Genomic DNA, 12,705 nt, shown 5'->3' with positions numbered 1-12,705 from the left:
AAAGTTTTTTGTAGTTGATTGTAAACTTAAGAGTTCATCCAGGAAAGTACTGCCACCTTACCTATTTCTGCCGCCAAGCAGTTAAGTAAGTATTACTGCGTCTCGGTTTTGAAGAGTAAGAGGTTGCTGGTGCAATTACAGGCACGTGGATCTTGTCAACTTATGCCTCAGTGTGACGGGCGCGTGGCCTTTCAGGTCTTTGTGATTTAAAGCTCTCAGTGGCACTGCAACTGTTATAGGTATGGATGCAATACTTATTCATCACGTCACTTGATAAAAAATATTGCAAGTTTTAAATCTTTTAATAAAAGCGCATAGATTGCTCATTAATTAACATAACTGCCTCCATGGCCGAACGGTTACCATGCCGGACGCCACGTAGAGGTCCCAGGTTCGATTCCCGGACCGGGAGAAATATTTGTATGGCCTACATTATTTTTCTCGTGAGTTTGGGTGCAATTTGTGATTGTCTATGTGTGTGTCCATGGCACCCGCGACACAGGGTTTCTCCCTAGTGCGGGGCTATGTTGAGTGTGTGCGTTATTATTATTATTACACGTTTGCGCTTAGTTACTTTTACAGTTTAATAATGTACGGCATATTACTTCGGAGTGATTACACCGACACGGAAATTTGTCCTTGTCCTTTACAATCAGGCAACAGTGTCCGATTGCCACAACCGGCGATCGCATCCAGTTGCCGCAACCGGCGGCTGTATCGATTTCATATTAATTGTATTAAAATAGAATATTCACTTCTAGTTGCCGGTCGCTTGTACCCAACACAAGACACACGTTTGCGCGGAGTCTAAAGTAAACCAATCTAACGGTTCCTGTGTCTGAAAGTTTTCGTATTTCTTTAATCGTTTATACTGCAAAGCTGAGTCGAGCTTAGTTGTTAGTAAACTGTTTCATCAAAGGTTTGACGAGAGTATGTGGTTTTAATACGTATTACTTTGCTTCTATGGAACTACATCGCTAACAGCTCTTCGTATCTACACAAGATTTTTTCAATTAGCCAGTTCAACACCCATTTTCTTATTTGAGCCCCAGGTTTACTTGATCTTCAGTTTTAGCTAGTATTTCTAGGTCAGTATGTTATATGAAAGGTCCCGTGTAGTAGTACAACCTTCGTACAAACACTCAATCATTCTTGTTCGAGGTACCGTAAAGGGCATTCGTCGTAACTTATATTGTCTCTTATTTTTGGGTAACTTGTGAGAACGTAGTACTTTTTTATCAAGTGACAGGATAGACAAGTCGTGCGTCTGTTGGTAAGCGACAGGCCTACCCACAACAGTGTCGTCCCACTCGGATTTAAATTTAGACTTCAAATACCAAAGATCTGAGGGGCACAGCCACTGCGCAGCCACGGTAAATAGATAAGGTGGCAGTACTTTCCTGAACAAACTCTTTCAAAAGGAGCTTTACTGGTACCAAATATAGGTGTGTCGGTTCCACAGGCTACCTGCGTAAAAATAAGAACAATAAGCCTTGAAAAGGGTTACTTTGGTTGTAGCAGAGCATTGAGCGAACCTGTATACTAACATATTTTATATAAACCCTTACTGACAAAGCTCTCAGCTCTCTCTCCATACCGTCATTGTGTCTGAGATCAGGCTTAATTAAATGCCCTGGATACTTAGCTGGGTTTTCAAAGCGGGAGTGAACAGAGATTATTTAGGTGTGCATACATCGTCGACCGCACCGTCACTTTCCATCAGGTGCATCGAGTATATAACCAGAAATAGAGACTAAATAAGGGCCATATATTCCTGGTAACACATTAGCGATACAGCTCTTATAAATATCAACTCTCGTTTGCTCTGAAATATAAACAGGCCAACTAATGACCTGTGTGTACGTCTCCGTATATTCCAAAAAATATTCTGTATTTATTGTAGTAAAGATAATATCTCTAACAATCCCGTGCTGTTCTATTCGGTGGCGTGGGAAAAACAGCAAAACATCTAATTACAAAAGAAACGGAATCACATTTCATCGGTAATTAAATATTAAATATGTAATTTTGCAATTTTCGTCCATTATAGCAAAGCTCAATTTAGCTGGACGATTTGAAGTGAAACAGTTGACGACATCCACTGACGACATCCGTCAATTGTTTCGAACTCGGGCTAGCCAATCAGAGCGCAGTTATTACGGTAATGATATGACAGAATAGTTTTCAAACAAATTAAATGACATTTCGTCTGTATTTCTGGTTATATACTCGATGATCAGGTGAGATGGAGGTCAAGTCTGCCCTCTTTTTCATAACTAACGCATTTACATTTTGGCAACTTTCGATTTTTATTATAATCAAGTGACGGAATGAACAATCCGTGCGTCTGATGATAATACACGCCTGTCCAATAAGTCCACGTCAGTTGCAGTGCCACTCAGAGCTGTAAATCGAAGATTTGATTTGGCGGCAGAAATAGGTTAGGTGGCAGTACTTCTCTGAACGAATTCTTTCGCTCTACTGCTACTATATAGAGAGAGATATTAATAAATAATAAATAAAAATAAAATTCTTTTATTTCAGACAACTAGTTCCATGCCTTGTTGAGAATAAAAATAATAATAATAGAAAAAGTGCTTATAAATTAGTGTTAGTGGATATTTTTTTCAAAACACCTTTCTCAAGAAGTTTTGCCACACGGGAGAGGTAATCCTACCAGCTACAATTTGTAGTATGATGTTGGGGCTATCACGCAGTCTGCGCATCAGGGACACTGTCTTTTTCCGGAGGATGTCAGTAAAACCATCCATCTCATACTCTGCAAACATCCCCGATGCACTGTAGAGACGAGGCAGTCCCGACATCATCCTAAAAATATTATTGTACTGTACACGTAGAGTTTCCAGCGGCCGTTTGTTGTAGTCAACCAATAGGCTCCTAGAAACTTTGACAGTAAGCTTTAAAAAAGCGTTATTTTTACTTCTGTACACATATTGGTACCTAAAGTAATGTTTCTTTGAAAAATGTCAATTAGGCAGATTTTTGCTTAACAATAAAACTTAAACTAAATAAGATATAAAAATGCATTAAAGACAGATTTCAGATTGAATTACAGATTCGTTTCGCTAATAAGTCAATTAGTTTTAATAACTCTATTCAGCTAAAAATGTTAAGTACGTTAGTTATGATAAGAAGAAATACGCACTTATTCTTTTTTTGAAAGATACTCAAATTGAAACGCTCTGTTATGACATGAGCCATTCAGCACGACATTTACTTCCTGCAGCAAACACCATGACCTTTGACTTTTTTACATTATATACCAGACCGTGTGACGCGGCATATGACTCGCATTGTTTGCGAATTTTTAAAAGTAATTAATATGGGAATGAACGGACAGAATGAATGGAAGAAGTTTCGAGAAATTCATGGATGGAGTGTAAGAGTGTGCATTAGACGACGAGTTAGCTGCGAATGCTGTTTGGTATTTTTTTCAAAATTTGTTGAAATAAACTCATTTTATACAATTATTCAAAAATTATTATACATAGAAAAAAACCTTCGATCCGGCAGATCTGAACTCTAGTCAGCTGCTGGTAGCTGTAAAGCTACATGGATGAGTGAAGAAATAGACCTGACCTGACCTTGAGTCTATAAGAGCTTTTTCGATCTTATCCTAATAATGGTTTGATATTTTTATTATTATTAGCTTCAAGATCAGTCTTCAAGAAAATATTCACGGTTATGGAGCGCTATTTGAATGAAATATGTTTTTGTAATGGGAATTTATTTGAAAATAGCTAAATTGGAGGTTTATTATTAATTATAAAAAGTTAGCCTTTAAATTCTATTTAAAAGTGACCCACGGAAGGGTGGAAAAGGACAGCCGAGTGTGGGTAAAAAAGTTGATAAAACCATTCTTTTTCGACTACGTGAAATCCTATACAGGATAAAATTCGTTATTTTTTCTCGCATGTATTTGTGGGAATGAACGGATAATTACAGCACATTACAACCTAAATATAAATAAAAATCACCTAGGTTTAACACGGAACACTAGCGTCCATTTGCAACATCATATGATGGTTGCTTAAATGGCCCTTACACGACTTTGCTTGATTAATTCAGTAAAAAGCCCAATTTAACCTTATAAAAATTTCGTTCCGTAACAAAGGTAGGTGTTTAACTGCCTCTATAACCGTTCTTGGTGATTGCAGCAGTAATAATAAATCACGTTTTAACGGGGTTACCGCCTGCTACATAGAAATTATTTATAAATGAATAAGGTGTACTTGTATTTTTTGTAAAATGTTCATTATTTTTTGGTAAACAGCCACTGCTAAATAATTTTGTGCAAAGGGCTTTTCTTTAACAAGATTACGCATTGTTTCTACGACGAGTAAGTCCAAATATTTTACAAATACAAACAATTTAGGTCAAGTAGAGTGTTCCCAAAAGCAAACTTTCTCAGGCAGCCAAAGGTTAAGGCATGACTCAAATTGTTATCTCGGGACTTGTTCGTAGGTTGTTCCAGGAAATGCTCGTATATTTCGTCGAATTTTTATATAAATATTCTTTGTGGAATTTGATTTCACATTGACATTCGGTTTATTAATATATTTGGACTATACATCTAAAGCATAGTTTCTCAAAGTGGTCCCTACTGCCCCCCAGTGGGCGCTAAAGAGTCCTAGGGGGGTGGAAGGTACCTTGGCAGCGATTGGGGGCATTGATACTGTCCAGGGAGGTTACTGCATTTGAAAAGAAACCCTAAATTATCTATATATACTCACTAGATACGTATACAATTATTTTTCCTTTTGATTTCTTGTGTTAAGTTAATATAAAAAAAACGTTGTTTCAATTATTGTTTGTGGTGGGTGGGCGTTGAAATTTGTTATCTTGCCTAAGTGGGAGGTGAGCCGTTTTAGTAGCAGAGTCTTACTTATTTCTGCTGCCAAGCAGTAATGTCAGCATTACTGTGTTCCGCTTTTGAAGGGTAAGGGTGCTGGTGAAATTACAGGCACATGGGATTTGTCAATTTATGTCTCAGGCTGACAGGAGCAGTGGCAGGCCCATTAAATCTTTGTGATATAAGCTCTGAGTGGCACTGCAACTGTCATAGACAGGCGTGTAGCTTGCTGTCAGGCGCACGACTTGTTCGTCCCGTCCCTTGAAATTATAAAAAAAGCCAAAAAGTTTGAAAACCTATGCTCTAAAGTCTATCTCATCGTATCTTTTTAGTTTTATAACTGACACCGATTTCTTCGCTCTGAATTCTTATGTTTTGTAGGAATGAAACTATTTTTCCGGATTTAAATCGCGTATATTTGTTTTTTCAAACAAACCGACGTTTCGGGCCCTTTACAGGTCCCATGGTCACGGTTGACTATTCTTATGTTTTCTTTTATAAAGTCTTTTATAACACATTTCTCTTAACACATATCCACTACCAATAAGAATTAATTAAGAATTACGAATATTTCAATTTGAGTCAGTGCGTTCAAAACCATCACTAATTTTAAGTAGAGTTCCTTGTGAAAGAGTTCGTCCTGGGAAGTACTGCCACCTTACCTATTTCTGTCGCCAAGCGGTACAATGCAATTAGAGTACAATGCAGTGATTTTATTGAAATTCATATTTTTAATGACACATATAACCGATTCAAACGAAAAATTACTGAATTTCAGTGATGTTTTTTTTTTTTTCAAAAGAAAAATTTTTCCTGTGTTTTTTTTCCATATTCACATTTATTTATAATTTTTATTTTGTACATGGCAACTCACGTGCTATGTTGAGAGGATAGTACTTTGCTTTTTTTGTTTGTTTCTGTTCCTTACTTGTTAGTCTGATGTCATGATTGAGAATGCTGCGTTTCCCTGTTACTGGGATATAGTATGCATTAGGATAGATACCAAATTTCATATTATATGAATATTGTATATGTTCTGTAGGGATACCAAATAAATAAATAAAGGGTTTTGAAAGGTAAGGGTCCTGGTGAAATTACATACACATGGGACTTTTCAGCTAATGTCTCGGCATGGCGGGCGCAGCGTCAGCGCCCTCAGATCTTTGTGATTTAAAGCTCTGAGTGGCACTGCAACTGCTAGGGATAGGCAAGTTACTTACCATCAGGACATGTCTTCTTCATCCCGCCACTAGATGTCATAAAAAAACCTTTCTAGCTTTTAATTGACTGATACTTAAGCTTTTGCCATTATTTCTATACATCTTAAAATTTTTTCGCCGCCTTTTTTAACTTCTACAGTATCCTATGTTATTTATTTACGTCGTACATAGTCATACGTAAAGAAGAAATGTTTGACTTTCATAACATTGTATTCGTAGCGAGGACAGGTGGCCTCATGAATATTTGGCGGCACAGATGTCTGATAGGGGAGACATAATATGGAACTCCAGGAGCTTTTTTACATTTATCGTACAGTGTAAGTGGTTTACATCTCAGAAGTTTGTATTTAAAACGGACGATTGGTTGTCATTACTTTACCGACTATAGGTAAGTACTCGTAATTGCTGTATTATTAGCTATACGTGATAATAAGGTTTGAAAAAAACCTTATGCTATTTAGAAAGCAATTAAACAACTTATTGACAAATAAAATGTACTACAATGTTCGAATTTTTAAATGACAAACCTCTAACTTCATTGCAGTGTTACCAGATGGTTACATTTCTTACATTTTTTGTAATTTTTTATCTTCTCGCGTAACATGTAAGAAATATTTTGATTTTAAGGTTATTATCGGAACTTTTGACGTCGACATTGAAATTTTTTAAATTCAACTAAGCATATTATCCAGGCAGATCGAAGGTATTTTTTTTTAATATTTTTTAAATATCTTATTATCTTATCTTTTAATACTTTTTATTATCTTTATATTTGTGTTAATATTTTAACAAGCTAGTGGAGTAATTTCGCAAAAAATATTGAATATCATGATGGTCAAACATCGTGACATTCAATAAAAACTAAAAAATTTTAACTATATTTGTCATTATAAATCTTAAATAGTTTACAAACGCACCCAAATTAGCTAAAAAAGTAACTCAGAGATGGCGCAAACAAATAAAAATTCATTCAATAAAATAATTTGTAAAACGTAATATAGCGTAAATTGGAATGTTTCTTTTTAAATAAAAAAATAAGGTATTTAATTAATAACTTTTGTTTCTATAGTGAAAAAATAGGATGGTTTGCATTAATATTAGACATAACTTGTTGATAACTGTACCACCTCAGTCAACCGTGACCATGGGACCTATAAAGGGACCGAAACGTCGGATTTTTTGAAAAAACGAATATACGCGATTTAAATCCGGAAAAATAGTTTCATTTCCTATACTTATTTTTTATTTTTAGGATTTAAGCGTATTCAAAGACCTTATTGGCGTATTGCAGCAAAAATGTAACTTTTCAAGTAACGAAATATAATTTTCGACTCAAGGGCCCTGGCAACACTGTTTCATTGTCAATTTTTTTTAAATTGTATATTTATTTTGAAGTCATTGAAATACCATTATCACGTACTGTTTTTTCTCTCTATTTTTCATTATTTTCACAATTTCACTTCTTCTTCACTTTCATTATTTTTACATTTTTCAATTATTGTCATTAAAATTGATTCAATTAAATCACCGCGTTGAAATTACTGACTGGTATTATTTAAAAAAGTCACCTAGTTTAGTCTATTCAAAAAGTTTAGCATGCGGGTACTTAAATGTATAATATACCTTCAATATGTTTGTATGCCAATGTTTGGCTGCATAATGTGAAACTTTACTTACTTTGTTACATGTCAACATCTAAACAACCTGTGTTGTCACAAATTGTGAACATTTGATACTATTTTGATTTAAGATACCTAAGGTTGTTGGGCGCTATTGATCTTCCACGAACTTATAAACAAAATTTGTCAAAGTGGGAACACTTTTTAAACTCTTAACTTTCGTGTTTTCTCTCCCATCTCTTCATTTTTTCCATGTGGTATAGTGTTCCAATAACACTATACTATATAATTCTCAGATTACTTTTCTCTACCTAATTTTGGTGGCAATATTTATTATTTAAATATTCAACAATATTAAAGTGACATATAAAATAATATAATTATTAAGACAAAGATCAAATAATTACAATAATTTCGAATCCGGCTGAATCCAACTTAGTCACGGAACGAATTAGCGGACCTTACGAAATCCTCTATGTGCTTGTTGCAGATCTTTGATTTTAATTTTTAACTTCACTCAGACTGGTTTACAGGACAACTTTACAGCTACCAACAGCCGACTAGTTCGAATACAACCGGATCGAAGAAATTTTTTACAAGTATTTGATCTTTTTATTTATAATTATAACAAACTAGTGGAGTAGTTTCACAAAAATATTTAAATATCATGGTGGGCAAACATCGTGACATTCAAAGAACGTAAAAATTGCAATTCACTGATATTTCAAGAAGTACACTTGAATATTAAATAATACTTCATGATAATATTGTAATATAAAATTGTCACTAAAATTAGATGGGGAATATTAACCTGAAAATTACCATATTATTTAAAAAAAAGGAAGTATTTTTAGCTATAGAAGTAAAGTATCCAGTTTCAATATCCACCCTTCAATGGGTTGTAAACGATATAACTTATATATTATTATATATAACTTACCCCTAAAGTAATACAATATTTCATCAGACCTTTTTTTGACTGGTGATAGGGTTTTCTTATCCATTCCTGTCGCAAAACGGTAATGCTGCGGTCCGTATTGATGGCTATGGAAAGTTAGTGTAAACACCATGACACGAGGAATTTAAGGCGAGGTATTTTAAAGTGAGCATAGATTTTAGGAGACGAGGCGTGGGGGAATCGCCCCCCGCTTCCCGAAATACGCACGCTGTAAATTAACATGAATAAAATAAGAACAGGCGGAGAAAATTTGACACAGATCCGACATCCATTGGCGACTGACGGGGCAACGGGCGGTGCGGCGTGTCGTTAAAACGGTGGGCAATTTGCAAATTTTGGGATATATGTGAATTTAATAATTATAGGGCTTCAGATGAAAACTAAAATTTAGCACGTTCTCTGTAGTATAAAAATATAATAATAGTGTAAAGTAATAAAAATTATAGTGTAGTATAAAAACAGTGTGAAGTTTTTGTTTCACTACAGTGATACCTCCAATGAACTCTACGCCAACTTATTTTGTTGGTAAATTTCTGTTTTTACAGCCTTATTTAATTTACTAATGTTATACCCCGAATTTTGTGAAAAAAAATCAAACAAAAAGACAAAGTTTGAAAAAAAAACAAAAAAAACTACTTTTGTGAAAAAAATATAAAGAAACAAAAACAAAATAAAAACAGACATGACCAAAAAATGAAGTCGGCGTAGAGTTAAATTAGTTTTAAGCCTCGTAAATAGCAGATTTTATTATTTTGATTGAAATTTTATTAAAGAGGATACATTGGAGGAGAGGAGGAGATACATTGCCTCTTAAATTAATTTGTGACTGTATGAAGGCGACTGTCAAGAACAGCCTGTTTATTTTCATTCCTCATATGAATGTTATGTTTTTCACTATTTAATAAAAATACTTCATTTAACTGCGTCATCACTTAGTCGCGTGAGTGCGTGAATTACAGAGCAATTTTCGTAAAAACGCATGATATATTCAACGACAGGGTCATCATTACAAACCAAAAGAAAAGTTGCCTATTAGTTGCTTCCGCCACTATAGCCTTATACAAAGATCATAACAATGCTAGAGAAACAAAGCACAACAATGGACCGAGGAACAAAGCCGTCAATACACTCGTTATACTTCTGTTGTTGAAAAAGGTGCTTGTGCCATTCGCCATATGTCTCAATCCCTATTCGTAATCCATTGAAAGCCAGGATGCGATATAATATCCGAAACGGAGAATCGGGGAATGGTAAAGTAATAAAAATGTTACCTATCCGTGTATAATTCTTACTGCCGCATCTTCATTCGGTCACTTTTTTGACCAAATGCATAACAACTCGAATAAAATTGGGTTACCGGTGATATTAAACGTGTCACCTAACTCGATTGGCAAGTGCACATAATGTTAATATCGATCTGTCTGCTTTGGAAATCCACAGTTTTTACGTAATTTTTTTAAGGACTGACGTTTTTTATATAGATTGTTTTTGAATTATTTTCTATTCCGCACCCGGTAACAATTGCTGTCGCAATAGAAGTCGGAATCCAAAGCATACTATTTAAAAAATAACATCGTCATTAAAACTCTGAAACCGATGCTTACCTGATTTTTTGGCACTGTTTCCTTTTCCTCCATTTTTGTTTCTCCTCGGGTAGAGATTTATTTTGCTCTGACCACACCCCATCACAGCAACACTATTCATCCATTATCATCATCATCAACTCACATCAATTGCTTATCACTTCTTTTCAAATTATCACTTAATTCAATTTTCAATTTGATATACTAAATATTTTAATCACTTAAAATTGTAATTTGATTTTTCCGAAAAAAATTAATTTAAGTTATTCATTCTCAATTTTATTTGAGTTTTAGTCTAAAATGTTTATGATTAGTTTCAAGAACTTCCATTTGATTTTGTTTTTATTCACTTGTCTCCTTTTACATGTTTGTCTTGGCCGCTGTTGTACCGGATCCATTGTGACTCTGAGGGCAAGAAAAAAAATTATAATTAAATTCTGTTCTGCGTCTAATTAAAATACTCGTATAATCAAATGATGGCTAAATCCTGGATCAAGCTGAGCAGTAGCCATACAAGTGCTGGTAGGTACAATTAGGAAACTTTAAGCGCTGTACAACGAGCGATCTTTGCCAATTTGCCAAATTCTTCTTTATTATAAAGAATTTTGACTTCCTGTGCATTATTAACAGCTACAAGTAATGTGGGAATTAAAAATAGGCTTTGTTTCTATAAATAGGGCAGTGTTTCAACCGTCTCTGACGTTCAAATCGAAATTCCAAAAGCAACCTCAGCAGATTCTTATGTTATTCATTATAATATTCTATATTTTAATTGTCGTTTTTGCTAAGATTACGTATTTATCAATTTGTGTGTAATGTTGTTTCTCTGTCGCCGATTAACAATCTGTATTTTATTTTTCTTTATTGAATTGCACGTCAGGTAATATGACTATAATATTGCTTTATACTCACGTTTTAAAACATTTACAGATTTTTCCGTCATACATTTGTTTCGTCGTTTATGTCCTTATTGTCCATTATCATGATCATCGTTCATGTTAGGATTTCCGATTATTTTCGTTATATATATTACATATTATAACATGCAAATGTGCCGAAAAGTTTCAGTCTATGCTACCTTGAAATTAATGGTTTTTGGACTGTGTTTGACAACTTTAGGATGTGCTGGAAAACTTTTTAAATCAGGTCAGTTTATTTTTGCGTATAAAGCTGTTTCACATCTAGTCGAAGACGACTAAACTCAGTGTTGGTTGTATGAAACTTTTAGTTGAGATTGGTTTTCCTATTTGCAACATCCTCTGAACGTTAACCCACTAGAGATGTGTGTCGTTATTACAGTTCTGAACTCATTTTCGCTTCCTCTTTTCAACTAAAGTGTTTCAGATAGGCAATAAACTAATCAAACTTTTGTCAGACCAACAAATGTGAATCCTAACAAATCTAACCTAGCATCCAAAGTAAAACAAAATCCAAGAAAAGATCCATGCAGACAAGTCGTTCACCTGGTGTTAAGCGACACGCCTGTCCATAACAGCAGTAGTGCTACTCAGAGCTTTAAATCACAAAGATCTGAGGGCCACTGCCGCTGAGTCCGGCAACCGGAGGCATAGTTGACAAGTCCCATGTGCTTGTAATTTCACCAAAATAACCACCAATATAATAATAATAGTTACGCAATAATCTAATATGTAACTAATAGTAGACTGTATATAGTCCTATAGCTGGGCACGGGCCTCGGTAACCTATCACAAAGTCGAAAATTTTTTTGTGCAAAATAACGTTTGTTAGAATTTTCATTAGACCGAAAACCGAATTGTAACGAAACAAATGTTCTTTCAGGATATGTGGAATGTTTATCGCAAAGACACAATTAGGTTCGATTAGGTTAGGTTAAGTTAGGCTTAAAAGAAAAAAAACATTTTCCTCTCAAAATTACTTTCGAGCTTATGAAATTTCGACCAAACGTTACTTCTGGAAAATGTCATTTCGGACTAATGTTAGGTAACCCTCTCACAATGACAGGACATAAGCTGTAGCTCACAAATTTCACACACATCATTAAATTGCTTTGTACATGCACGCAAGTTTCCTCACTTTGTTTTCTTTCACCGAAAAGCAAGCCTGGATTCGAATCTACAACGCTCTGCTTGAGAGGCGGTAGGCCAAACCACTAGGCTACTACGGTTTCACAATTAATTAGGTCAAGTTATTTATAAATTATAAGAAAACCAATCCATTGTGCGCGCACGCACCAACATTGAATTAAAGAACAGTAATCGCCCCGTTTGATGTACGAAATGAATGATACAATGCAGACGTATAGCGTTTTATTCACTGTTATAAAAGTAAACTTGTTGTATAAAAATACACACAAAACTGTAATCCGGTATGTATGTCAGTCATACATAAAAGATACGCTCAAACACCTTTTGAATGAAAGCTAAATAAGCATGTTTACGGTTTCTTCCCGTTGAAATGAACAATATGGAAT

The 12,705-nt window shown here is 34.8% G+C and overlaps 1 protein-coding gene across 1 annotated transcript in view; it reads right to left on the bottom strand.

Moving 5' to 3' along the window:
* Positions 1 to 12,705, bottom strand: part of LOC113232919 (extensin) — a 219,329-nt gene that overhangs the window by 41,923 nt on the left and 164,701 nt on the right. The window contains exon 2 of the mRNA XM_026467820.1: positions 10,275 to 10,658. Within this exon, the coding sequence (XP_026323605.1) occupies positions 10,275 to 10,374 (100 nt within the window). The 5' untranslated portion in view covers positions 10,375 to 10,658. The remainder of the gene's footprint in view (positions 1 to 10,274; positions 10,659 to 12,705) is intronic.

Source organism: Hyposmocoma kahamanoa, unplaced genomic scaffold, assembly GCF_003589595.1.
Source record: "Hyposmocoma kahamanoa isolate Upper Pololo Valley unplaced genomic scaffold, ASM358959v1 78, whole genome shotgun sequence".
Taxonomy (NCBI): Eukaryota; Metazoa; Arthropoda; class Insecta; order Lepidoptera; family Cosmopterigidae; genus Hyposmocoma; species Hyposmocoma kahamanoa.
The sequence above is the reverse complement of the archived record's forward strand: the minus strand, read 5'-3'. Positions and strand labels throughout refer to the sequence as shown.